Source organism: Trichechus manatus, unplaced genomic scaffold (assembly GCF_000243295.1).
Source record: "Trichechus manatus latirostris isolate Lorelei unplaced genomic scaffold, TriManLat1.0 scaffold00028, whole genome shotgun sequence".
Classification (NCBI taxonomy): domain Eukaryota; kingdom Metazoa; phylum Chordata; class Mammalia; order Sirenia; family Trichechidae; genus Trichechus; species Trichechus manatus.
This window is the reverse complement of record NW_004443964.1, coordinates 7,961,682-7,989,624: the sequence shown is the minus strand read 5'-3', so window position 1 is coordinate 7,989,624 and position 27,943 is coordinate 7,961,682. Positions and strand designations below refer to the sequence as shown.

General features: G+C 50.8%; 2 protein-coding genes across 2 annotated transcripts in view; both read left to right on the top strand.

The window, feature by feature from the left end:
- On the top strand, positions 1-27,877 carry DNAI2 (dynein axonemal intermediate chain 2). The gene is made up of 15 exons (XM_004374415.1): positions 1-188; positions 1,480-1,641; positions 2,962-3,083; positions 5,221-5,363; positions 6,352-6,465; positions 8,498-8,637; positions 10,283-10,405; positions 14,292-14,515; positions 16,261-16,396; positions 17,018-17,164; positions 18,093-18,320; positions 19,537-19,615; positions 19,900-20,011; positions 27,510-27,740; positions 27,787-27,877. The coding sequence occupies exons 1-15, from the start codon at positions 6-8 to the stop codon at positions 27,875-27,877; spliced, it is 2,235 nt and encodes a 744-aa protein (XP_004374472.1). The 5' UTR covers positions 1-5.
- KIF19 (kinesin family member 19) overlaps positions 27,820-27,943 on the top strand; it is a 32,471-nt gene continuing 32,347 nt past the window's right edge. Inside the window, exon 1 of the mRNA XM_004374171.2 lies at positions 27,820-27,937. Within this exon, the coding sequence (XP_004374228.1) occupies positions 27,899-27,937 (39 nt within the window). The 5' untranslated portion in view covers positions 27,820-27,898. The remainder of the gene's footprint in view (positions 27,938-27,943) is intronic.

The following is a 27,943-nucleotide window of genomic DNA, read 5'->3' as shown; positions in this document are numbered from 1 at the left end:
GCACCATGGAGATCGTGTACGTGTACCTCAAGAAGCGCAGCGAGTTTGGGAAGCAATGCAACTTCTCGGACCGCCAGGCCGAGCTGAACATAGACATCCAGCCCAACCCCGAGCTGGCCGAGCAGTTTGTGGAGCGGAACCCTGTGGACACGGGCATCCAGTGCTCCACCAACATGTCAGAGCACGAGGTGTGTCCCTGCCCCAGGTCTGTGGGGTGGCGGGCTGTGCAGGTCAGTGGGATTGGGTGTCCCTGTCCACCTGGAGGCCAGTTAAAGCGGATCAATGCAGATGCTGGAGGTGAGAGGACAGAGTCACCCCAGACCCACCACAGTGCCCAGACTCAGGAAGGTACTCAGCGTTTCAGGCGTTTGGTACAGCTGGGAGAGGTGTTCTGAGGGGACAGGGATTCAAAGCTAGCAGGCAACTTGAAAAGAGAACAATGTCTTCTAGAAAGTTCTGGCATGAAGGAAATTTCAGGTTGAGAGAACTGAGCGCTGTGATCATGCTGTTTGGAAGCCCAAGTAGCTATCTGTCTGAATCAGGTGATCAGCTCCTGATTAGGTCAGAGCTGCTGAGGGAAAATTCGATTTAATGAGATAACCCGTTTAGTCACATCCAAACTCTATGAGTGAAAAATCACGCTCAATTTGGCCAAAACTGACGTTCAACAGTCAGGTTGGTGCGGTGGTGCCCATGACTCACAGTTCAAATGAACTGACCTTGCTTTCCCACAGCTAATTACTGTCAGGGGACCAGGACGCCTACATCCTTGGCGTAGCCAGCTAAACAAGATGGCGCCATGGAGGTCACACCACAGCAGGGCTCTCCCGTCAGCTGCCCCGCCCTGTCGAGACATTTAGCTTTTGTGAGAGCCGACTTAAAAATGGAAAGGAGTAAAATCACAAGGGCCATCGTCCCTGCTATAGTGAGCAGATGGGTAAAGCAAATCAAAACTCTTAATTGTTTTTTTTTTTGCGTGTGTGGTAAAAATATGTGTAACAAGACATTTGCCAATTCAACAATCTTTCTACGTTCATCTTGTTGTGCAACCCTAACCACAATCCTTTTCCAAATTACTCTGCCACCACTCTTAATTGTTTTTATGCATCAATTTCTGTGATGTTGTAAATGGCAGAGAGGAGAATGAATATTACTTCTTTTTTTCACTGGAATCTCACAGGACAGATGGCTGGGCTCCTCTGGTCATTAGGACTCAGATAAGGCCAGAACTGGATTGTCTGTGGCCACTATCATCAGGTCCAAAGCTGCTGACTCCACAGGGTGGCATTTCATGACTACCTGTGTCTGCCTGAGAGCCAGAAAGTTTCCTGATAGAACCTGAAAACATGGTGGTTTTGGTCAGGGGCACGTTATGGGTCCATTCCAGTGGCCACCTGGGAGTCCCAGGCCCTGGTCTGCAGAGGTGGCCAGATGCTCACACCTGGATGAGCATCTTCTCACCTGTAGCTCTCTGTTTAGGCCAACACAGAGCGGTTCGAGATGGAGACCAGGGGGGTTAACCACATCGAGGGGGGCTGGCCCAAGGATGTGAACCCCCTGGAGCTGGAACAGACCATCCGCTTCCGGAAGAAAGTGGAGAAGGACGAGAACTACATCAACACTATTACACAGCTCGGCTCGGTAAGCTCCTTCAGCTCCATCTGTCTGGGTCCCACCTGTCACTTCATTCCCATGTGGGAGGTCAAGCCCCATCAAGTGCCCATCCCTGTGCTGGGTCCATGTAGCTCTTCAGGGGAAGGGACCCGGCTGCTGACCTTAGGGGGCGTCTGTCTGGGGACACAGTAGCAGACGGAGGGACAGACAAGGCAGGGAGACACAAGTGCTGAACAGGCTGTAGGGAGAATTCTGAAAAGTGAGAGTCCCTGGGTGGTGCAAAGGGTTAAGGCACTCAGCTGCTAACTGAAATTAGAGGTTCGTGTCCACCCAGAGGTGCCTCTGAAGAAAGGCCTGGGAGCCTACTTCCAAAAGGGCAGCCATTGAAAACCCTATGGAGCACAGTACTTCCCTGACACACGTGGGGTTGCCATGAGTTGGAGTCAACTCAAAGGCAACTGATGTTGGTATGAAAAGTGGGGAACTCTTTGGGCAGAGGACTCCAAAAGAACCCCACCCAGAAGCTCCCTGCCAATAGGGATCATTCATTCCGTCACCAAATTCGGACTGAGCTTCTAGTCTGCCAGGCACAGTAACTAGTTACTTTTCAGGTATTTGTTTCCTGATCGCCTCCTTCCCCCCCGTGAAATTGATGCCATAAAGGTCCTCAGGTGGCACAGATGGTTTATACTTGACTGCTAACCTAAAGGTTGGCGGTTTGAACCCACCCAATGGTACTGTGGAAGAAGAGTCCTGGCAATCTGTTTCATTAAGATGACAGCCAAGAAAACCCTCGGGAGCAGTTCTACTCTGTAACACATGGGGTTGCCATGAGTTGGAACTGACTCAGCGGCACCTAACAACAACAACAAAATACTGATATTCAAGAAGAAATACTTTTAAACATATTTTAATGCCATAGGTATACTGTGTATCTGTTTATGTGCTGTATGTAGATCTGTTCTTCGCTCATAAAACCCATTGCTGTTGAGTCGATTCTGACTCATAGCGACCGTATAGGACAGAGCAGAACTGCCCGATAGGGTTTCCAAGGAGCAACTGGTAGATTCGAACTGCCGATCTTTTGGTTAGCAGCCGAGCTCTTAACCACTGCGCCACCAGGGCTCCTCACTCATAAAAAGACTAATATTGTTTTGCCCTGCAAGAGCCAGTTTTCACCCTCTTGGGGCCGATGTCGCCCCGGTTGAGAATGCATGGGCTAGAAGGATGGGAAAAGTCCACTAGATATTTCTTCGCATCCCCCTTCCAGACTCCATTCCAGGCCTAGTCAGTCTGGAAGGACCTCCCTGGAAGGACCGCTAAGACTGTCCAGTGTGTTCTTCTCAGATCATGGAGCACTGCATCAAGCAGAACAATGCCATCGACATTTACGAGGAGTACTTTGATGATGAGGACCCGGTGGAGGTGACGGATGAGGCCCCTTCGGCTAAAACTATCAATGTTTTCAGGTACCTCGATAGCCAGGCAGGTGTCTGGCCAATTCTGTCACTCCTGTGGGCCAAAACTAAACCAAACCTATCACTGTCGAGTCGATTCTGATTCATAGTGACTCTATAGGACAGAGTAGAACTGCCCCCATAGGGTTTCTAAGGAGCAGCTGGTGGATTCAAACTGCTGACCTTTTGGTTAGCAGCCAAGCTCTTAACTACTGTGCCACCAGGGCTCCTCCCCTGTGGGCAGGTGCTCCTAAAGTAACCTACTCCTTGCCAATTACCCTGAGCCATGGGTACAATCCCCTGTATGCCCAGAGCCTGATAAGGAACACAGCGTTAAGAGCCCAGTGGAGAAGTCCTTACCCTGGAGGTGGGTTTGGCTGATGGAAGGGGAGGGCAGACTCTGGCGAAAGACTAAGGGAATTTGCAAAGTGGTGTAGGAATAGGTGTCGATTCTTGGAGTATAGAGAAAAATCATCACAGCTGGGCCCGTAAACATCATGATAGACAGTGAACAAATCAAAGTTGTCAAAGATTTCATTCTACTTGGATTTCTATGAGGATTTCAATCAACGCCCATGGAAGCAGCAAAGAAATCAAATGACATATTGCATTGGACAAATCTGCTGCAAAATACCTCTTTAAAGTGTTCAAAAGCAAAGATGCCACTTTGATGACTAAGGTGCGCCTGACCCAAGCTATGATATTTTCAATCGCCTCATGTGCGTGTGAAAGCTGGACAATGAATAAGGAAGACCAAAGAAGAACTGACACCTTTGAACTGTAGTGTTGGTGAAGAATATTGAATACACCGTGGACTGCCAGAAGAATGAACAAATCTGTCTTAGAGGAAGTACTCAGAAGCAAGGATGGCAAGACTTTGTCTTGCTTACTTTGGGACATGTCATCAGGAGGGACCAATCGCTGGAGAAAGACATCATGCTTGGTAAAGTAGAGGGTCAGCGAGAAAGAAGGAGACCCTCTATGAGATGGATTGACACAGTGGCTGCAATAATGGGTTCAAACATACCTACTGTTGTGAGGATGGTACAGGATTGGGCAACATTTTGTTCTGTTATACATAGAGTTGCCATGAGTGGGAGCCAACTCAATGGTACCTAACAACAACAGCAATATAGTTAGGACAAAGTATGGGACACCCGTGACCCAGCAGCACTGCGGGCAAACAGGACTCTGGTCCAACACTGATGGGCGTATACCTGGGAATAACCTCGAAGGACAGCAGTTTGCCAGCAGGAAGTTTTCCCGCAGATAACCTGCACTGAGAGTGAAAGAACCCATTCAGGTGCAGGGTGACTGGTGACTTGCTGAGCAGAGGGCAGGGCAGAGGGGAGGGCTGGCAGCAAGGGATGTGCAGAAGAAGGGCCTGGAGGCAGGGGCTGTCCTTCCTCCATTGCCTGCAGCAGTGGTCTGACCTCGTATATGGATCATCCGAGCAGGATGATATATTAGAAATCATCCCGTCCAAGCTCCACACTTTACAGGTGAAGAAACAGAGCCCAGGGAGGGGAGGTGCTCAAAGGCACACGGTGGATGGGGGCCAGCCGGTGGGTGGTGACCAACCAAGGCTGGAACTCGGTCTCCTGAGCCCCAGCCTGGCTCTTCCGTAAGAGTGCACCCAGGGAGGAACAAAGCGGTTGAATCCTGAGGTGAGAGAGTTATTTCCTTTCCTGCTTTCATTCATTGCTTCCCTTTACTTCAAGCACAAGGTCTCAGTTTGGGGCTATTCAGTCTTTAACACTTTTCCAATTCTTGCTCATCCCCCTCCCCTACCTTTTGTAAATAACAGTGGGAAATCACGCCTCAGGCTCAAAACTTTCAGCAGGTAGAATTTAATATTCCAGTTCCACTGTTTTAATTTTTATCATTACCTTTTATTTATGGCTGGTAAGATTGGTTTTTTCTATTTATGGGAGTCCTATGAACTTTGTTTTTAAAATAAATTTCTCTGAGTGAATGTAATTGCTTAAATACATTTGAATTTTTTGAAAAGGAAATGTTCAGTAAATAAGAAAATTGGAATGGAAATTTTTTAAAATATATATTGTGCCACAACTGAAAAAAAAAAAGACAGACAGACGTTTAAGGGCACTGTACTTCAGTCCGCTGGCTTCTTTGTTCTCTCCTAAAGGGATCCCCAGGATATCAAGCGGGCAGCCACGCACCTCTCCTGGCACCCTGATGGCAACCGGAAGTTGGCGGTGGCATATTCTTGCTTGGATTTTCAGCGGGCACCTGTGGGCATGAGCCTTGATTCATACATCTGGGACATGGGTGAGAAGTGAGGGGTCTCATTGGCCAGGGAGGGCTGAGGGTACAGGCAGGGGCCAGCGAGAGTAGGGGGGTGGCAGGTGGAAGCAGGGATAGAGGACACTCACAGAGCTGTCCCTCATAGGGAGAGGGCAGGGACTGAGGAGGAAGCCATTTGTCTCCTCCCCTTCCTGCCTGGGTTCAGGTGCAGCCCAGCAAAGCCAAATCAGAAGTAAGAAAGTACCTCCATTTCCAGATCCTTCGTCAGGGCTCTAAAGACTAGACCCATGGTCTCCCACTTCTTGGCCCCTGAAGAACATCTCAGGAAGAGTCCCCAGCAGACTGAGAAGGGACCCAAGAAGGAGGGCAAGGAGACCCCTTTTGTCCAACCTTTCCTGACACTTCCCCGTAATTCGTGGCTGCCAGAGACAGTGGGTGCACTTGGGAGCAGAGACCATCATTTACCGAAGGGCTCACTCTGCGGGCCAGCACCTGGGCAGGTACCAGCTGGTGGTGGCATCTCACACTCAGACTTCCCTTCACCATCGCCATTATTACAGTAGACATTAGCTTTTATTAGTAGGCGCTCACCTATTAGTAGGTGTATGTGCCAAGCGTGTTGAAGCTCAGTGAGTTCTTACAATCCCATGGGTGGGTTCCACTGTTCTATTATCCCCATATACGGATGAAGAAACTGGCTTGGAGGTTAGTGGAGAGTTGACTTTATGTAAAAACCTTAGGGTCAAAAACTTGTTTCACATCAAACCTGGGAAATGGACTAGAAATATAATGAAAGCGTACACACACACACACACACACACACACACACACACACACACACAAAATCTGATCATCAAATAAAACCTTTAGAAGAGCTCTAGGGCTGAGGATGCTGGATTCTGGTCACCAGGGGCCAGAGGCTGCAGCCTGGAGAAAGGATTAAACTTGTTGACCATGTCCTTATCTTTCCAGGCCTGGTGGGATTTTTTTTTTTTTTTTTTTTCCTTTATAGAAAATCCCAACAAGCCTGAAATTGCCCTGAGGCCGACTTCGCCCCTCATCACGTTGGAGTACAACCCCAAGGACTCCCACGTCCTTCTGGGAGGCTGCTACAATGGGCAGATTGGTAAGGAGGGACCCGGGAGTTAACCAGGAGACCACCTAACATCCGCCTGGGCTCTGAGGCAGCCCAGCCCCTGCAGCTGCCCGGGCCAGGCTCACATGCTAGCCAGGGCTTGGGTCAGGCACAGAAGTGGAAGTAGGGAGGTGGGCAGGGATATCCCACAGCTAACAACTCCAGATGCCCAAGGGAGTCAGGTTGTGTGGACACCTCAGCAGTGCCTCTAGCGGGAGTAGTTCAGATAAATCTAAAATCAGTTCAAAATAAAAAGTTTAAAAAAAAGTAGTCCAAATACAGTCAACAAATATTTACTGAGCACCCTCCCTGAGCAAGGCATGGTAACAGGGGCCAGAGGTAAAGGGATGATGAGAGGCAGTCCCTGCCCTCAGGGAGCTCAGTCTCAGGGAACTGACAATCATCATTTAATCATCTTTTAGTGCAGTGGGTGCAGAAGGAGTCATAGAAATGGAGCATAGGGAAGAAGATACTAATTCTCCCTAGGGAATGGGCAGTTGGCAGGGCATGGGGGCATCCTGGGAAGGCTGCATAGAGGAGGCAATGATGGCTGAAGGAGGAACACAAGGAAAGGACACTGTTGGTGGAAGGACCAGCACATACAAAGGTAGAGGCATGGAATGTCTAGTGAGTTTGGACTCTATGTACTCTCAGCACAGTCCCAGAAGGTTGGGCTGGCCTGGTGGGTAGGGATCAGATCATAAAGGACTTTGGATGCCAAAGGAAGAAACTCAGGTAGGTCAGAGGTTATAGGCTGGTAGATATGGGCCATGCTGTGGCCCTTATGCCTACTTGAAGTTCATGGAGTTTCTTGGATGTGTAGATTAATGTTCTACATAAAAACTGGGAAGTTTTTAGTCATTATTTCTTGAAATATTTTTCTGCCCCTTTCTCACCTGTCTGAGACTCCCATTATGCATATGTTGTACATTTGATGGTCCCACAGGTCTCTGAGGCTCTGCTCATTTTCTTTCATTGTTTTTCTTTTGCTCCTCGAAATGGATAATCTCAATTGGTTTATATTTAAGTTCATTGATTCTTCTGCCTGCTCAAATCTGTAATTGAGCTCCTTTTTTGTTTCAGTTATTGTTCTTTTCAACTCCAAAACGTCTATTTTTTTGGTAATTTTTATGTGTTTATTAATATTCTCTATTTGGTATGACATTGTTTTCACACTTTCCTTTAATTCTTTAGGCATGGTTTCCTTCATGTCTTTGAAAATATTTTAAAATAGCTGATTTAAAGTCTTTTTCTAGTAAGCCCAACATCTGGGCTTCCTCAGGGACTTTTCTACTTATTACTTTTTTCCACTTGTGTATGGGTCATAATCTTTGTTTCTTTGCATGTCTTGTAATTTTTTGTTGAAAACTGTACATTTCAAATATATGACGTGGCAACTCTAGAAATCAGATTCTCCTTACTTCCCAGGGTTTTTTGTTGTTGCTGTTTGTTGAGTTGTTGTTGTTAGTTTGTCTAATAAATTTTCTGAACTAATTCTATAAAATCTGTATTCTTTGTTGTGTGTGGCCACTGAAGACTCTGCTTGGTTAGCTTGGTGGTCAGTTAGTGATGGGATAGAGATTTCCTTAAACACTTGGAGCCAGTAAATCTGCCAGCCTTTGCTTAGGGGTTCTGTGTGTGCTAGGACATGCCTCAAGCACTTAGCCAGGCAGTTGACAACTTTGCCTTGGCCTCTGTGTAGAGTTTCAAAGTCAGCCAGAGGTGAGAACTTAGCGCCTTATCAGGTCTTCCCTGATTTGCACAGCCCTGGCCCAGGAGCTTCCCCAGTGCCCAGAGTAGTGATCCACACATGGTAGGGGCTCAACAGAATGAATGAAGCGTGGACTCTGGAAGTCTCTCCGTAGGTTGAGCTGGTGGGACTCTCAGGACGGCTTGAACCACGCCCTGATTCTGGAAACCTGCGTACCTGCCAAACGTAGGGAAGCACCACCCCTCTGTCCCCTGCTCTCTGCACCCGGAAGGAAGCCCCCTCTCACTGCCCCTTCATTTCCTTCCCCGCCAGCCTGCTGGGACACCCGGAAGGGTAGCATGGTGGCGGAGCTGTCCACCATCGAGTTCAGCCACCGGGACCCTGTGTACGGCACCATCTGGTTGCAGTCGAAGACGGGTACTGAGTGCTTCTCAGCCTCCACAGACGGGCAGGTACCAGCTGGCCAGGTGCTGTGGGGGGCGGGGAGCGGTAGGCGTGCCCTGGTCCACCATCGGAATCACTGGGGGAAACGTTCCTTTGACATTTTATTTTTTAAATTGAATAGCAGGTAACACATGCACGTGGAACAAAACCCCAGAGATTCAAAAGGGTAGGCAGTGACACATCTCCTTCCCACCTCTGTCCCCATGCCTCCCAGTCCCTCTTCCTGGAGGCAACCCTTGGTATCATTTCTTACATGCGCTTCCAGAGAGAGTTTTTGCTTATACAAGCAAGTACGTAGTCTTCTTCATTGCACTTTTTGTGCCTTACACACTCTTCTGCACTTGTTGTTTTTTACTTAACATATTTGGGAGACAATTTCATACTTCATAAAAAGCTGTCCCATGCCTGTTAAGGAGTGCATTATGTGGGTGTATCCTAATTTAAGTAGAATCTAATCTTTTGCTGTTATAATGTAGCAAAGAATAAATTTGTGTAGATGGTTGCACGTACCCACAGGTACATCTATAGCATATACTCCTGGCAGTGGGATTTCTGAAGCAGAGCGTACGTGCAGATTTCTTTTAAAAATATTGATAGATTTAATTACAAAATAATTGAAAACTTCTTATGGGGCAAAAATTAAGGAAAAACTGGGAAATCTATTTGCAACACAAATGACAAAAGGATAATTTCCTTAATATACAAATAGCTATTGCATATCAATAAGAAAAAGATGACCAGCCCAGTAGAAAAATGTGCAAAGTATATAACCAGTTCAAAGAAGAACAAATACAAATAACCAAAACACTTAAAGATTTCTTAAAATCTCTCAATGTCACTCATAATTAAAGAACTACAAATTAAAATAAAGTACCATTTAAACATTAGGAGCCCTGGTGGTGCAATGGTTAAGTGCTCGGCCGCTAACGGAAAGGGTGGTGGCTCAAACCCACCCAGTGGCTCTGCTGGGAGAAAGGACCTGTTTGATTTGCTCTGGTAAAGATTATAGCCTAGAAAACTCAGTTCTTCTCTGTCACATGGACTCGCTATGTGTTGAAAATCAGCTCGATGGCATCTAACAACGACGACAACCATTTTAACATACTAGTATGTGCATTTTTAACGTTGCTATGTGTTGCCAAAGCAACCTTGGTGGTGCAGTGGTTAAGCGCTTGGCTACCAACAGAAAGGTAGGCTCGAACCCACCAGCCACTCTGAAAAGATTACAGCCTTGGAAACACTGTGGGGCGGTTCTCCTCTGCCCTATAGGGCCACTATGAGTCGGAATCAATGACAGGAACGGGTTTATGTATTGCTGTATTGTGGGGAGCCTTTAAGAATACAGATTCCTGGGCCTGCACCTGGCAGTTTTTGTTCGGTAGGTCAACTGGATTTTGTGAAGCTCACCGGTAACTCTGGTGCTCAGCCAGGTTTGGGAACTGTGGACTAGAGCAGTGATTCTCATTCTCAGGGTGTGTTTGCTCTCACAAGGGGCTGGGAGCCTCCATCAGCACCCTTCTGTGCCCCAGTGGGGAGCCCTGGTGTCGAAGAGAAGGTGCTTCAACATTTGTCAACAGGCAGAGAGGTGGGAAAAGCAAAAGCCGGGGAAATCGCGGGACCTCGGTGTCTCAGTGTCGCCACCTCCCCTGTCAGGTCATGTGGTGGGATATCCGGAAGCTGAGCGAGCCCACCGAGGTGGTGATCATGGACATCACCAAAAAGGAGATGCTGGAAAACGCCCTGGGCGCCATCTCCCTGGAGTTCGAGTCGACTTTGGTGAGTGCCAGTGTAGAACTGTGCTCCGTAGAGTTTTCAATGGCCGATTTTTTGGAAGCAGTTCGCCAGGGCTTTCTTCTGAGGCAACTCTTGGTGGACTCCAACCTTCAACCTTTCAATTAGCAGGCGAGTGCATGAACCTTTTGCACCACCTGGGGACTCCTTTGGCCAGGGCAGGATTTCAGGAAAGCTCCATCCTATGGGAAGAGCTATGTCCAGGACAGACATCAGAAGGCCTGATCTCCGACCCAGGCCCTGCCCCTACCTGGCATGGGGCCCTGGGCTGGTTATCTCACTTTCTTTTGAGAAGGAAGGGGTGTTGGGAGAGGGAAGTGATATCAGAAGAAGCTCCTGGGACACCCAGAGCGTAATTACAGCATTTAGTATCTGGGAAGGAGTTGTAAATATCAAAGTTGAGCCATAATGCTAATGTGTCAGAGGAGAGAATCTTCTAGAAGCAGCAGATGAAGCCCCCCACCCCCACCCCCCCAAGAAAAAGCAAGAGAACCACTTTTCCAGATGGCTTTTGTCTTGGACTGGTTGCTGGTTATGTCTCACTGAAACCAGACCTGGTTTCCCCTTTGGGGTTGTCACTTGTTTGCCTCGGGGTCACAGGACATCATCCCTCGGCCCCTGGGAAGTGGGAGATACTCTGGCCTCATCCCTCCCTGAGAGTCCTCACGCAAGGCTGAGGCTGAGTGCTGGTGGGATGAGGGGGAGGGTTATTTAACCAGCCCCCAACCCTGGGACAAGAGGACGAAGCACAGGCGTGGAGGCTGGGGATGGGAAGGACTGAGAAAAACGTTCTGTCCTGGATGCAAGAATTTCTAGGCCAGGTGCTAGATGATAATGACCCAATTGCTACTATCCCCCACCTCCTGCACGCCTGTCCCTTACTGAGTGCACATGTCCAACGCCTTGAGTGATTAGATTATGTAATCTCCCATAACCATCTTGTTAGGTAATGTTATCATCGCTAATCGACAGATAAACAAAGTGAGTCTTAGTGAGGTTAAGTCACGTGCCGTAGTACATGGTGAAGCTGGCGCTCAAGCCCAGAGCTCTGACGCCAAAGCCCCCTTGGGGTGTCTTGGCAGACCCTCCCCTATTCAGAGTGGGTCCTAAAAGCAGGGCTTCGAATCGGTTTATTCCAGTTTGAACCCCTGCTGAGAATTTGCATTTCCACCCCAGATACACTGAATCCTAATCTACATTTTAACAAGACCCCAGGTGATTCTTATGTATCCCCAGGTGACTCTTATGTATACATAAGAATACATAAAATGTAGAAATGAAATTCTTAGCAGGGGTTTGAAATGGAATGAACTGGTTCAAAGCCCTGCTTAAAACTCATTGCTGTTGAGTTGATTTGGACTCATAGCAACCCTATCAGACAGAGTAGAACTGCCCCATAGGGTTTCCTAGGCTGTAAACTTTATGGAAGCAGACTGCCACATCTTTCTCCCACAGAGTGGCTGGTGGGTTTGAACAACCAACCCTTCGGTTAGCGCCTAACCACTGTGCCACCAGGGCTCCTTAGAGCAGGTTTTAGGGGCTGCATTTCCAGGGCCCTCCTGCTCCCCCTGGTGGCAGCAACTGCATCTGACGAGGCTTCTTAGTCTTTGAACCAGCCAGGACTGAGCTAGATAAGGCTCTTTCCTTCCTCCTGGTGGGGGCCAGCAGCTTTGGCCCTGTTCATGGGGACAGCTGGGAGCTGTGGGGCAAGTGGAGCCCTGGGGAGAAGGTGTGTTCCCCTCTGATGCTCAGCCAGAGAGAAAGCAGTGAGTCGCAGACAGCCTGCCCCACCTGTCTGAGCCGTGTTTGGACGGTCTCTAGAACCATGTCCTAGGTCTGCCACGCACAAAATACCACCTGCTGGGGGGCTTAAAGCAACAGAAATTTATGTTCTCACAGTCCTGGAAGCCAGAAGTCTGAAAGTCAAGGCGTTGGCAGGGCCACGCTGCCTTCGAAGGCTCTAGAGGAAGTCCCTTCCTTGTCTCTCCCAGCTCCCGGCGGCCCCAGGAGTTCCTGCTCCATCTTCACGTGGGCACCTTCCTTCTGTGCGTCTCTGTGTCTCTTCTCTTGTAAGGACATCAGTCATATTGGACTAGGACCCACCCTAATGACCTCATCTTAATTGAATTTAGGGGAGACCCTCAGCAAGATGGATTGACATAGTGGCCGCAATAATGGGCTCAAACATAATGATTGTGAGGATGGCGCAGGACCAGGCAGTGTTTTGTTCTGTTGTACATAAGGTCACTGTGAGTCTGAGCCGACTCCACTGCACCTAGCAACGACAACAACAACTTAATTACATCTGCAAAGACCCTGTTTCCAAATAAGGCCACATTCACAGATGGGGGTTGGGGGTTAGGACTTCTTCAACATATCTTTTTGGAGGACGCAATTCAACTCATGATGGCTTCTAATCTGGGAGCTCTGCAGGGGCCGGCTTATCACCCACAGGGGACATCTCAGCCTGCCTGCCGAGACCTCTCCTGTCCCCTCTGCCTGCTCAGCACAACCCCTCCCATCCCAAGCTGACCTGGTCTTTTCATTTTGGGCATGGTGGGTCCTGCTGTGTAGATGTATAGTCTGGCCTGGAGATTAAGAGGTGGAACAGTGAACAAGACATGGCATTGCATGATGGAAGGGGTTGTGCTCAGAGGCCTGGAGGGAGCCCTGGCTCAGGGGTCCGGAGACCTGCCTTCTTCCATGCAATCCACAAACACATATTGAGCGACTATTGTATGCCAGCTACTGGGCTACAAAATCAAGTAAGACAAGCCTCCTCCCTCAAGGAGCTCCCAGACCAGCAGGGGAGGCAAAGCACTCACTGGCAGGTCATTTTCTGGGTGCTGGGTGGACACCTGCTCTGAGTTACCACCAGGCGGGGACGTGTGATTTAGTCAGTGCTATGGTAGGTGCTGGAAGACAGGAGAATTATGCATTCGGATTGTGGTGTTGGTGAGCAATGTTGACTATACCGTGGGCCGCCAAAATAACAAACAAATCAGTCTTAGAAGAAGTACAGCCAGAATGCTGCTTAGAAGCAAGGACAGTGAGACTTTGGCTCGCTTACTTTGGACACCAATCCAGCAAAGACCAACTGCTGGAAAAGGACATCATGGCTGGTAAAGTAGAGGGTCAGCGGAAACGAAGGGAACCCTCCGTAAGACGGATTGACACGAGCACCACAATGCGCTCAAACAGCAACGGTTTTGAGGATGGTGCAGGACCAGGCAGCGTTTCCTTCTGTTATCCATAAGGTCGTCGTGAGTTGGAGCCGACTCGAAATCAGCTAACAATAACAACGTGGTCAGCGTCACTGTCTTGCCAGGTAAGGCTATACCAATCTGCAGAATGATCTGGTCGAAGGAGTCCCTGGATGGTGCAAACAGTTAATGCGCTTGCCTGCTAATTGAAAGGTTGGAGGTTTGAGTCCACCCAGAGGTGCCTCAGAAGAAAGGCCTGATGATCTACTTTCAAAAAATCAGCCATTGAAAACTCTACAGAGCACAGTTCTACTCTTAACACACACGGGGCTGTCCCATCTCTGGACCTTTTTTGTTATCTATAAATAAAAACAAATGTTCGTGATCTTTATGGCAAAATGCTTAGTGGAGATAATCATGCTCCGTGGAGCGGGCTGGTGACAAGCCTCTCCAGGGACTAGAGCAGGTTCTAAAGAAGGGAGGGGTCTGATGAGGTGGGGACAGTGAGGATAGCTCTCTAGGAGTGTGCATAGCCTGAGCGGAGGCTTTTACCGAGGCCCCTTCCAGCGCCCACAGAGCCCTCAGAGCAGGCTGCTCTCCATGCTGTCAAAGCCCTGAGTCACCATTTTTTCATGGGACCTTCCACCCCTGTGTCACCCCCTCCACAGCCAACCAAATTCATGGTAGGCACAGAGCAGGGCATTGTCATCTCCTGCAACCGTAAGGGCAAGACGCCCGCCGAGAAGATCGTGTGCACCTTCTCGGGCCACCACGGCCCCATCTACGCCCTGCAGAGGAACCCTTTCTACCCGAAGAACTTCCTGACCGTCGGGGACTGGACGACCCGCATCTGGTCTGAAGACAGCCGGGAGTCATCCATCATGTGGACCAAGTAAGTGCAGAGGATGGGGATGGGAGGGGGATGGAGGGTGGAGGGGACCAGCTTGGCCCAGGAATCCATCATAAAACAGAGAAAATCATCCCTACCCTTTCCCACCTGTCCACAAACACCAGAGCTTGTGGTAGAATGTGGCTGGATTCAGTCACTTCGTAAAGTAATGGCTCTTGCGTGGAGGTTCTGGGTAGAAGTGGAGCCCTTCCCCTAAACTTTTCGAGCCTTTGTGACATGGCTTGGATTCTGCAGGCACCTGCTGGCTGCCGGGTTGCGCTGAAGGAGAGAAGAAAGTGTTGTGTGAAGCACCCTCTCCCTGGGCCTTTCTCAGGATTCACCCCTAGGGGGAGCTGGTGAGCCTGTGTTCTGGAGCCCAGGCCTGCCCTTGGTCTCTCTGTCCATAGAATTAAACAGATTTAGCAGGTACTTATGTGTGGATGGAAACCCTGGTGGTGTAGTGGTTAAGAGTTTGGCTGCTAAGCAAAAGGTCAGTAGTTCAAATCCACCAGTGGCTCCTTGGAAACCCTATGGGGCAGTTCTACTCCGAGTTGAAATCAATTCGATGGCAATGGGTTTGGCGTTTTGGTTTTGGGTTTATGAGCAGGTTTGGTTTTGGTTCTGGTTTAGGGTCGCTGTGAGTTGCAATCGACTCGATGGCACCTAACAACAACAACAGCAAGTAAAAATACGGGACGCCCGGTTAAATTTGAATTTCGTGCAAACAATGAATGCTTTCTTGGTGTAAGTATTTGCCATGCAGTATTTGGGACATACCTGTACTAAAATATTCGTTGTTCATCTGAAAATGAAATTTAATGGGTGTCCTGTAGTTCATCTAGCATCTCTACCCCGGACCATGCCTTCCTCTTACCTACCTGGCCTGCTCATTTAGACAGCCCTGAAAACCCTGCAGCCTGTAACTCAGAAATCTCTGCGAGGTTCCATTTGTCTTGATCTCTCCTCCCATGGTGGCCTAGCCGTGGACAAGCCTAGTGGCAAAGGAGGCTGGGAAATGGAGTCTCTGGCATGGCCGCCATGGGCCTAGCTACAGCTGTATTGCTATGGAAGATGCATAAAATTACGGTCTCCACCGTGTGTATATGTCTGTTTACTTACAAAAATATTCCATGTTTACTGCAGAAATTTTTGAAAATCTAGGATAAACCAAGAAGGAAGTATAACACTCCTAATCAGTGTCGTGAACTTTTCTGGGCAGGTCCTTCCTATGACTCCTTTCAGCTGAGCCCGAGCTAGGGGACTGGCCCAGAGCTAGCAACAGCTGCCTGTTCGTTCTCAAGGAGCTAACCATAACCAGTTGCTGTCGAGGTGTTACTCGACATGGCGGCCCCATGTGTGTCAGAATAGAACTGTGCTCCGTGAGGTTTTCGATGGAAGTAGATGGCTAGGACTTTCTTCCAAGGCATCTCAGGGTGAACTCGAACCACCAACCTTTTGGTTGAGAGCATTAACTGTTTGTACCACCCAGGGACTCCAGCTGTGGAGAAACACCAGTGGCAAGCCAGCCCAAGGGAAGGCTGTCTCAGAGTCCTTTAAAATGCAGCCCACGAGTGGTAGGCAGGTGAGGTTTTGATGGCTAGAAGTCAAACGCAAGGAAGAGCTTCCTGCTTCTTCAGGCTCAGAGACCCTGGGGCCTGGGGTGCTGAGAGAGCAGAACTCTGGGTAAGCAGCCTCTCCATCCCCTCACCCACACTGGCCCCTGATGGATGGCGCCCGACCGCCCACAGGTACCACATGGCTTACCTCACCGACGGCGCCTGGAGCCCCTCAAGGCCGGCAGTTTTCTTCACCACCAAGATGGATGGAACCCTGGACATCTGGGACTTTGTGTTCAAGCAGTGTGACCCAGCCCTCAGCCTGAAGGTCATGTCCACTCTCTCGTTCACCCAGGCCCTCAGTTAGCTGGGGCCCCTCTGAGGCAGGGACCTGGGTAGGGGTGTGTCGTGGGTGGTGTGAGCACATACGTCCGTGCGTGGGTTCAGGTGTATCTTTGGTTCGAGAGTCTCTCTGGGAAGTCCCATGCTGGCTGACTACCACTTGGCCTTTGGAAGAGTGTGTTCCTAGGAAGGTGAGAATCACCAGGGGGGAATTTTAAAAAATTAAAAAGCAGATGCCCGCCGTCCCCTACCCCCCAGGCCTGTCTCTTCAGAGTCTCTGGAAGTGGGACCCTGTGGCTAACTCTCTATGCCTGAGTCCTGAGCCAGAGCTGAGATGCGTGGCGTGGGGCCATGGCAGGTGTGGCGTGTGGGAACTTCAGGAGGAGTGTGGGGCTGGAGTGAAGGGCTGGTGGGAGGTGAGGCTGATGGAGAAGGATCTTGACCTGCAATCTCAGTGTTTGACCTTCCTCCTGTGGGTCATGGGGAGTCCCTGAGGGTGTTTGAACAGGGCAGCTTGGCTAAGACTCCGCAGGGATTAGTTAGTCAGACAAACGTAACTTTCCTCCTCTCTCTTCCCCTACCTGGGTCGCCCTGGCCCCTCTGACAGGTGTGTGATGAGGCCCTCTTCTGCCTCCGGGTGCAGGACAACGGGTGTCTCATCGCCTGTGGCTCCCGGCTGGGGACCACCACCCTGCTGGAGGTCTCGCACGGGCTTTCTACCCTCCAGAGGAACGAGAAGAACATAGCGTCTTCTGTAAGTGCCTGCGCAGGGGCGAGGCCCCTCCTTCTTGTGTCTGACCTAGCCCCATGGCAAGCGACCAGTTAGAGAAAACCCATGTCCCCTTCCGCCTACCCCCGGGGAAATGGATGAGTGTTTCTGGGGAGGCCGCATGGTGTCCTGGAATGAGCATCATAAGAGGTTTGTAGTGTCTGAATATATATCTGTGGACCCCTGGTGGCACAGTGGTTAAGAGCTCAGCTGCTAACCAAAAGGTCGGCAGTCTGAATCCACCAGCCTCTCCTTGGAAACCCTATGGGGCAATTCTACTCTGTCCTATAGGGTCACTATATAGGGACGCTATGGGTCAGAATCAACTCGACGGCAACGGGTTTTATATATATACACATCTATGTACACATGTACATGCACACACGTACATATATGTATGCTTATATATGTATACATGTATACACACACATATATATACAAACTTTCAAATGAAAGCTTAGCAGAATCCCAGTAGAAAGCCAATGGAAGGAGCCACCTTGCAGCCAGGGCACTGGGGGGCTGAGATGTCCTGGAGGCACTTCCCCAGGGCCATGGGGCACTCTGTGGAACTGAAAACCCCTGGTGCAGGCCCTGGGAGAACCTCCTGGCCCTGTGTGGGACTGGTCTCTCCATTGAGCTACTCCTTCCGTGGGCCCAGGGCTGCCACATTGCCCAGCTCCAAAGGGCGTTCTTTACCCTGCATCTGTGTACTTGGTGCTCCTTGGAATCGGGAAACCTGGCACCCGGCTGCTCTGCCTTCTGACCCCGATATTAGCCCTGAGCACAGACCTCTTTAGAGGCTGTCATGAGTGGAGCAGGGAGCACTCGGTAAAGCCCAGCCTGGCCCCAGTGCTGGGAGCCGCAAGCTGCCCCGCCTCTTCCCTCAGTGGCCTCTCTGTCCCTGTGTGCCCAGGTATTTGAACGTGAGACCCGGCGGGAGAAGATCCTGGAGGCCAGGCACCGAGAGATGCGGCTGAAAGAGAAGGGCAAGGCTGAGGGCAAGGAGGACGAGCTGAGGGAGGAGGAGACTGCCATAGACCTGGAGGGGCTAGTCACCAAGGCCGAGGAGGAGTTCTTCGAGGTCATCTTCACGGAGCTGAAGAGGAAGGAGAAGGACGCCATGAAGAAGAAGCCAGAGCATGTAGGGTCACAGCAGGGACTGCTGGGCCACAGCAGGGCCTGTTGGGCTGGGGGTAGGGAGCCGTGGCTCCTGGGCTCGGCTCTGCTGGCTCGCTTCCAGAGTGGCCTTGAGCTCTGTGCGAGCCTTGCAGGGTGGCCCTTAATTTGTCCATCTGGCAGGTGGGAGGAATTGCTCCAAGCCTCCAGAGGAAGCCTAAGTCTCCAAACAGACTTCAGGCTTCTTGGGGGCAGTCACCTCAGTCCATGCTGGCGTTCGCCTCTCCCTGGGGTGAAACTTGAACATGCATGCTAACCCACTGAGTGAGGATTTGGGGATAAGTGAACTGTTAGATATGAGCGAGCTTTGAGGTCCCCAGAAAGGGGCTGTGAACGCCATGGGTGTGTTGGCCTGGCTCCCCCAGGCCTGGTGTCGGGTGTGACTTGATTTAGCTCATCTGCACGTGGCCCCAGCTTTTAGCTTATCACCTGGGCTGGTCACTCGCTTCTTGGTTCCTTAGTTTTCCATCTGGAAAACGAGGAGACTGAGCTACAAAGATGGTGTCTGGCTGCCTCCCAGGCCCTCTTGTACCAGCCAGGGAACAGAGACAGAAAGGAAGGTGTCAGGACGGGCCGTTGCCTTTAGGGGCCCACAGACACAACACCAAGATGTGAACAAGCAAGAGAACAGCATGGAGAGGGAAAGAACAAGCGAGCTAAGCCAGTACCTATCCTTGTGAGCAGGGCTGGCTGCATAATTTGCAGGGCCTAGTGCAAAATGAGAATCGAGGACCCTTATTAAAAAATTACAAAGAATTTCAAGATGGAAATAGCCGAGCATTAAACTAAGCTTGGAGCCCTTCTAAGCGTGGGGCCCTGTATGACCGAGCAGGGCGTATGCTTCCTGTATGTTGGGCCCTGATGCCATTATCTCTGATCCTAGCCTCAGCCCTGCCAGGTGTCAGGCCCACCTTATTGCTGTGGTGTCAGGACTCAGGAAGGAGCTAGCCCGAGGTGGCCCAGTCAGCAAGCAGCAGAAGCAGAGGCCTTGTACCCGAGTCTGCCATGCCCCCTCCCCCATCCGTTGGCTCTGAGCACCCAGAGGCCCTCGCGGACCCAGCGCCATCGGCACTGTCTCCAGGGAGCTCAGCAAGGAGTTAGCTGCTCGTGGGCTCTCGGGGTAACGTCCCAGGGAAAGGCCTGTCCGCCAGCAGCAAGTTTGTGGCGTCTTCTTTTGACAGAAGCAAAGTCTGGAGGAGGAGGAGGAGGAGGAGGAGAACGAGATGGCGGACAAAGAGATTGGGGAAGAGGAAGAAGGGGGTGAGAAGGAGATACCAGCCTAGAAGGTCAGCCTTCAGCTGTGGCCCCATAACACGTGTGCCTTCCATTCCCACCTCCGAGGATGGTCCTGGGTTTACACATGGGAGCCAGGGCCCCTCCTTAAAGCATCGCTGTGCGAGGGAGGGCTGGGGGGGTCACTGGGGGTCTGGCCTGCTCCTGCCCCTTGCAGATCACTAGCCCAGACTGACTTACTGGGGAATCCCAGACAACTGCTTGGAGGGAGGGAAGAGGCAGGGCTTCTCCCAACTCTGCTCCCCCGTCAGCCTTGGCCACCATGAACCCCAGCCCCGAGGCCACGCCACCTCCCAGCCTAGCCCTGGATATCTTCTTAGATACCTTGAGAATCGTCTTCCTTCGCAAGCTTACACAGCCTCAGTGGGGCTTGTCTTAGCCATGGCAAGGCCTTAGAAAGACTGAGGGGGGCCTTCACCTGCCCCCATAGTGACCTCTCCCATCCACATACAAGGCGGGAACTGAGAAAGTCCATCCACTTAGAACATATCTGTCAAAGCCACGCCCCCCGGCACTTTTGCACACGGCCACGTCGGAGTGCTGAGTGTGTGTCAGAGCCATTGGTGAAATGAGTGTGGTTATTCTTGTTTGCTCCAAGCTTCCCATCATCTTATTCTTGTAAGATTAAATTAACGACAACAATGCCAACAGCTAGTGCTCAATATGCATCCTTTGCTCAGACCGCCTTACGTTTTCTGACATCAGCCTTAACAACTCCCTGTGAGGGCTGTACTTACTTTAAAAAACCAAACCAAACCCATTGCCGTCGAGTTGATTCCAACTCACAGCGACCCTATGGTACAGAGAACTGCCCCGTAGGGTTTCCAAGGCTGTAATCTTTATGGAAGCAGACTGCCACATCTTTTTCCCTTGGTGTGGCTGGTGGGTTCGAACCACTGACCTTTTGGTTAACAGCTGAGTACTTTAACCACCAGGGTTCCTTATCTACAGAGGAGGAAGCAGAGGTTCAGGGAGAGATGCAGGAACATGGTGGAGGTCATGGAGCTGGTAAGGGGCAGAGTGGGGACAGGAGCCCAGGCGGGCTCACTCCTAAGCCTTGCACGGCTGTTGACCGTGGGCCGGGCACTGGGCAGTGGGCTATCCAGGTGTCACTTGAATCCACATGCAACAGAGCAGTTGGTGACCATGGCCAGAGACAGTGGTAGGGCGAGACGGCGCCTAAGAGCCTACTTTGCCCAAGGAGCAGTCCCCTGAACACTGATCAGTCCGTGGATGTCAGGTGATCCTGACAGGGGTCCTAAGTGTCCTTTTAAAAATGCCTGTGTAAGAATATTGTTGGGGAGGGACCCAGGGCCAGCTGCCCTTCATGCCTGTCTGAGGGTTCTCTAGAGAAACAAAACCAGTGAGACAGATATACACACACATAGATTTGTTGTTGTTGGGTGCCATCGAGTCAACTTCAACTCATAGCGACCCTACGCACAGGGGAAGGAAACACTACCCGGTCCTGTGCCATCCTCACCATCGTTGCTATGTTTGAGCCCGTTGTTACAGCCCTGTGTCAGTCCATCTCATTGAGGGTCTTCCTCTTTTTCGTTGACCTACTTTACCAAGCATGATGTCCATCTCCAGGGACTGGTCCCTCCTGATGAAATGCCCAGAGTATGTGAGACAAGTCTTGCTGTCCTCGTTTCTAAGGAGCACTCTGGGTGTACTTCCTTCAAGACAGATTTGTTTGTTCTGGCAGTCCGTGGTGTATTCAATGTTATTCGCGAACATCATAATTCAAATTCATCAATTCGTCTTCAGTCTCCCTTATTCATTGTCCAGCTTTCGCATGCATATGAGGTGATTGAAAATACCATGGCTTGGATCAGGTGCACCTTAGTCCTCAAAGTAATATCTTCACTTCTTAAAACTTTAAAGAGGTCTTTTGCAGCAGATTTGCTCAATGTAATATGTCATTTGATTTCTTGACACACACGTAGACAGATGGATGGATGGGTAGATAGATAAGGATTTTCTTTAAGGAATTGGCTCACACAATTGTGAAGGGCTGGTAAGTCCCAAAATCCACAGGTCAGGTGACAAGCCAGAGGACTCCTGCAGGCTTATGTGCCAAGATTCGTAGATCAGGAGATGGGAAGAGTGCAGCCTAAAGTTCTGCCAGAATACCTATTTATAGTCTGGAGGCAGAACACTTCCTAGGGAAACTCCTTTTTCAACTGAGTGATTGATTACATTAGATTACATTAGGGAAAGGAATGACATTGCATTTTACATTAGATTACATTATGGAACAGCAACTAGACTAGTATTTGGCGAGACAACTGGGAACCATAGCTAAGTTGACACAGAAAATTATAAAATGCCGGAAGGGAAAAGCATTGAGTAGACCTTGAGAAAATGGTAACTGCAGTTCACGTGTATTGAGTGCTTTCTCTGGGCCCTGCATTCCAGGCTTCATCTTCACAATGGCCCCAGGGATGAGATCCCCACCTTCATCCCCATGTTACAGATGAGGCAGGTGAGGCACAAAGAAAGGAAGCAGCGTGCCAAAGTCCAACGGCCATAAGTGGCAGAGCGGGACCTCAGACCCAGCTCCAGCCCTAGAGCTTACAACCATACAGCCCACGCTCCAGACCTCCCAGCCCTGAAACAGGAGTGTGCTAGGCCAGTTCCACTTCCCGCCCAGCATTGCCATCCGGGCAGCAGGCAGAGAGCGCCTGCATCCCACTCTGCAAAGTCTCCAAAACCAGTTGCCATCCACTCAATTCTGACTCACAGTGACTCCCTGAGTGTCAGAGTAGAACTGTGCTCCAGGGGGTTTTCAGTGCCTGAGTTTTTGGAAGTAGATTGCCAGGCCTTTCTTCCGAGATGCCTCTGGATGGACTTGAACCTCCAACCTTGCGGTGAGGAGCTGAGCATGTTGACCATTTGCATCACCCAGGGACCCCGTCCTGTGATAGGCCCCTCACTATATAGGATAAGGAAGGGGGGCTCTGGCACTGCTCTTAGGACAGTAATTTTGCCCCCCAGGGGACATTTGTTACTCTCTGGAGACACTTTGAGCTGACACAACTGGGGAGGGGGAGGGGGTGCTACTGGCTTCTAGTGGGTAGAGGCTGGGGATGCTGCTCAATATCATACAGGTCAGCCCCCCACTGCAAGAATTATCCCTTCCAAAATGTCAATAAGCAAAACAACAAGTGTTGTAGTATCCCATTTACATGAAATATCTAGAACAGGCAAGTGCATAGAGACAAAAGTTTGTTAGTGGTTACCAGGGACTGAGAGAACGGGGAGTTATTGCTTAAGGGGTACTGAATTTCTATTCAGGGTGATGAAAAACATTTGGAAATGGATAGTGGTGATGGTTGCCCTCTGGGGTGAATGTAATCAATATCACTGAATTATACACTTAAAGATGGTTAAAATGGCAAATTTTATGTTCTATAGAGTTTACCACAATAATATTTTTCAAAAGGTCAGTAGAGCCAAGGCCAAGTTAGAGAGAAAAGTCTATCCAGATGAAATGCCCCAAGAGAAAGTCCAACTCCATACTGCATTAGCCTGGGCACAGGGATGGACCCCTTGCTGAGATCGGGGATGATGAGCCCCAAGGGAGAACATTCTTTGGCTATACTAGAATTTTGGCCTTTTGCTTGGGCTTGGAAAGGTGAGCCATCTGCTGGGGCCTGCAGACCCTTTGTTGTGGGTACAGAGAGCCCCATTGTGCTGCGATGGCATTTGAGGAATGGGCCGTGGGAGAAAAGAGAACCCTGCAGATGCCGCTGGACAAGGGGCGGCTGGAGCTCTGAGGACAGATGCAGTGCCCCATGCAGGCTTGTCCTCGTGGCCAATGACTTTCACCTGCCTTATCCACCTGCCCTATCCACCTGCCTCACCAGGAAGCTGTTGCTCACTCTCCTCCAAAGGGGAACCAGACAAAACCGTGATGCATCATCACGAACCGGAGGCCACTGGGGAAACCGCCCCCACGGGTGTGGAATGTGGAATGCGAGGTCGAGCCTGGGTGTAGGGACACATCCAAGCAAGGTCGGAAAGTGGAGGGAGCAGCGGCCAGACGCAGGAGTCCACAGCACAGTGAGGTCCATGTGTCGCACACTCGGGGTGAGAGTGCGCCTGCCATCTGACCTTGTCCAGTCAGCCGACTGAGTAATACACGTGCTACTTAGCCCCTGACATTTCAGCTTGCAATGATGACAGCCCAACAGGCTACTGGGAGGGTCCTGTCCCAGCATTCCCTTCAGAGTGGTATCCAGGTACTTGTGGGCCTGAGAGCAGGACTCTGAAGGAGGACACCCTGGGTCTTTGTCAGGAACAAAATAAAGCATGCTCCAGGGCCCAGAGGCCCCTGGGAGGGCACTGGCCCCAGGGAGAGGCAAAGGACAGGTGACAAGCCCCACCTATCAAGGTCAGCTCAGGGTCCCCTCCTGGCTCTTCCTTGCCTCCCAGAGCTAGAGACCCAGGAGAAAGCGCCTGTGGCTAAGGCCTGGTGGTGAGCCTGCGGGATTGAAATGGGAACTGTAAATTAGAAGTCATGTTTTATGGCGCAGCCAGGCTTTGAAGTCTGAACCAGCTAAGGGGCTTACTGGCTGAGTAACTTTGCCTTCATTCAGCGTTGTACCAGGTATTGGCGATAGGGGGAGGGAGTAGGCATGATCCAGGCCCCTCCCTTCTGGTTTCAATCATTTCAGCCAGCAATCCCAAAAGTGAAAGAGAGCCCCTCCTCCCAGTGTAACAAAATTCCCAGAGAAAGGCTCTGATTGGCCCAGTTTGGCTCATAGCCCACTCTCCTGGACCAATCACTGTGACCAAGGCCAAGCCCAGCTGGCGTGCCATATGCATGGCTGAGGGTGGGATGAGATGCTGTCCTGGGCTTCACCAGACCCACATGGAATGGAGGAAGGGCAGTTCTTCAAAGGAAAGGGGAAGGTAATGGGTAAGGTGGGTTTTGAAGAAGGAGTTAGCCAGATAAATAAGTGGAGGATTGTCCCTCCTTGCAGACAGAGCAGAAGGTGGACGAGGGCATGACCGGGAGATGATGAAGAGGAGAAACATTTGCAGAGGTAGAATCTACAGACTTGAGTATAGAGGATGAAGAGTAAGAGAAATTCAAATTTGATTTTGAAATATGGCGATATAGAGAACAGCGTTGTCATTGACAAATACAGAGAAGTTAAGCAGAGGAAATGGTTTGGGGTGGAGATGTTTGTGGTGAGTCTTCATGTAAGATGGGCTGGGGACCTCCCTGTTTAGAATCTTGTCTTATTTTTACCCTCAACCCCCACTTGCCATCCTGGGTGGGATTTCTGCATGCTGAGGAATAGCAAAGAAAGAGAAAAAACAGCTCTAGTTGTTGTGGATTGAATTGTGTCCCCCCAAAATATCTGTTGAATTCCTGGCCCCTGTACCTGTGGATGTGATCCTGTTTGGAAATAGGGTTTTTCTTTTCTTATGTTATTGAGGTCAGACCAGTGAAGGGTGGATCCTAAACCTAATAACTTCTGAGTCATAAAAAGACCAGAATGGACACAGAGTCACAAACAGGGGGAAGACAGAAGCCATGTTAGGATCGTCTACAAGTCAAGGAACCAAAAGTGCCAGGGGCTACTGACAAGGAAAGAATCCACACGGTCGAGACCCTGATTTGGACCTTTAACCTCCAGAACTGTGAGAAAACAAATTTCTGTTCTTTAAAGCCACCCCCTTGTGGTATTTGTGTTACAGCAGCACTAGGTAACTAAGGCAATAGCCCAGGTGGCCTGTGTCAGGGGTCTCCTGTGACTGATCCAAACAAATTAGACCCAGGGGTCTGAAGCACGAGCTGGGAGGGCTTTTTCTATCTAATGACACATCTTCAAAGCTTTCCTGAATCTGGTTGAAGCACACTGTCTTAGTTATCTAGTGCTGCTATAACAGAAATACCACAAGTGGATGGCTTTAACAAACAGAATTTATTCTGTCACTGTCTAGGAGGGTAGAAGTCTGAATTCAGGGCACCACCTCCAAGGGAAGCCTTTCTGTCTCTGTTGGCTCTGGGGGAAGGCCCTTGTCATCAATCTTCCCTTGGGTCCAGAAGTTCCTCAGCACAGGGACCCTGGGTCCAAAGGACACACTCTGCTCCTGGCTTTTCTTTCTTGGCAGTATGAGGTCCCCCTCTCTCTCTGCTTGCTTCTCTCTTTTACATCTCAAAAGAGATTGACTCAAGATACAAGTTAAACCTGTAGATTGTGTCCTGCCTCATTAACACAACTGCCTCTAATCATGCATCGTTAACATCATAGAGGTAGGATTTACAACACATAGGATAATCACATCAGATCACAAATGGAGGACAACCACACAATACTGGGAAGGGAATCATGGCTTAACCCAGTTGACACATATTTTGGGGGGACAAAACTCAATCCATAACACATACCCATTTGCCACCTAGGGGTGTAGCCTCAAAGGGCAGGCTGGGCCAGAGAACTGGACCATAACTTGTAGCCCCTGTAGGAGTGTTTGGTCTCTAGTAAGCTTCATTTTGTTTATCTGTTTATCAAATTCCCACCACCCTGACAGTTTTTGGTACTATGGTGGCTGGTGGGTTGCTGTCATGCTGGAAGCTATGCCACCAGGATTTCAAATATGAGCCGGGTCACCCATGGTAGACAGGTTTGAGCAGAACTTCCAGACTAAGATAGACTAGGAGGAAAGGCCTGGTGATCTACAACAGAACTTTGTCTGACTTGCTTGCTTTGGACATGTCATCAGGAGGGACCAAGTACTGGAGGAGGACATCATGTTTGGTGAAACAGAGCGCCAGCGATGGAGACCCTCGGTGAGGTGGATTGGCACAATAGCCGCTGTGATGGACTCAAACATGTCAGAGATGGTGAGGATGACAGGACCGGGCAACATTTTGTTCTGTTGTACATAGGGTCACCATGGTTGCAGTCAACTCGACGGCATCTATTTATTTATCAAATCCAAGGCCATAGGCTGCTTGCCTGCCACTGTTTATTAATAATCATACCTAACACAGGCTTCTGAGGGCAGCCTGGGAAGCCAGTCCCAGGGTGGAAGGTGCCATCATGCTCCACCTCTGGATGTGTGCCAGCCACCACAGACTGCCCCAGGGGACAGCAGCTCTTTCTTGCCCAGCTCCTTCTGCCGGAAGTGAGCGCCATTGTTGCAGGGGTGCTGGGCTTGGCTTCAGTGGGGGCAGCAGAAGGCAAGAAAGATGCATCCTTAGAACCGGGAAGAGTGCCAACATTACCCAGGAAACTTAGGGGGTGTGGCTGGCTCCATTCGAGGCAGAGCTGGGACTAGACTCCTGTTTTCCTGGGGCCTCCTGAGGCCAGGAATCTTTCCACTTCAGTCCCTGAGTGTGTAACTGCTGTCATCACCAGAAACAATGGAGCCCGCGGCTTTGACTTACACTGTCTTGCACAGAATGGTGGCTTTTCCCGCAGACAGGGAACTAGCAGCCACACGGAGCCATCCCGCTTGTCCCGGATTCTGGGTGAAGATAGAGCCTTGTTTGCTAGCGGGACACACACAGACTGGTCTTCTGTGACCCCACCCCACCCCGCGCCGCATACCCCAAGTAATACAGAGGCTTCCCTGCTCGCTCGGTAACTGGGGCGGGCAGCCTGGGCAAAGGGACAACTCTCCCTCCCTACCTCCCCTGGTATGGGGCAGTGGGGGAGGTGAAGACACCCACGCCAGAGACACCGCGGTCACCGCGATATACGCAGCGCCCATGGCAACTCTAGGCTGCCAGCCGCCGCCCCGGAGACGTTGACAGACAGACAGCGGAGACGGTGGCCCTGGGGGCAGAGAGCCGTCTGCCCAGAACGCCGCGTGGTCGGCTGGGCGCCCCCTGAAGGGCAGTGGGCAAGGGGCCCCCGGCCCCGAGGCGCCCAGAAGCTGCCAGACGGACGCTGGGCTCCGGCGGACGCACAGACGCCAAGGACGGTGGACGCCTAGGCAGCACAGCCGGACAGCGGCGCAGGCTTGGGCGCCTACCGGGTGGAGGCGCCAGCTCTCGTCCGCAGCGCCGGGAGGGGCGGACCCAGGAGGCAGGAGGTGCCGTCCCTCCTCCGGCCCCGCCTCCCTGGTCAGGGACCCTGGCCGCGGGCGAGTTGTTGGTTTCGCGTTGTCAGGCAGCAGCAGGGCAGGAGGCTGCGAGCAACGCCCGGAGGGGACCTGGCGGCCGTGGGGGTGCGCCCGGCCATGCCCGGTGTCACGGCCTGAGCCCCTCCCCCCGCCGCAAGCATGAAGGACAGCGGGGACTCCAAGGACCAGCAACTCATGGTGAGA

Excerpts from the sequence above, each read along its gene's own strand:
- DNAI2 (XM_004374415.1), top strand. The coding sequence starts at position 6 with ATGGAGATCGTGTACGTGTACCTCAAGAAGCGCAGCGAGTTTGGGAAG. Across the intron at positions 5,364-6,351 it reads TTCATACATCTGGGACATGG|AAAATCCCAACAAGCCTGAA; the intron begins GTGAGAAGTGAG and ends TTTCCTTTATAG. Across the intron at positions 16,397-17,017 it reads ACCCAGCCCTCAGCCTGAAG|GTGTGTGATGAGGCCCTCTT; the intron begins GTCATGTCCACT and ends CCCCTCTGACAG.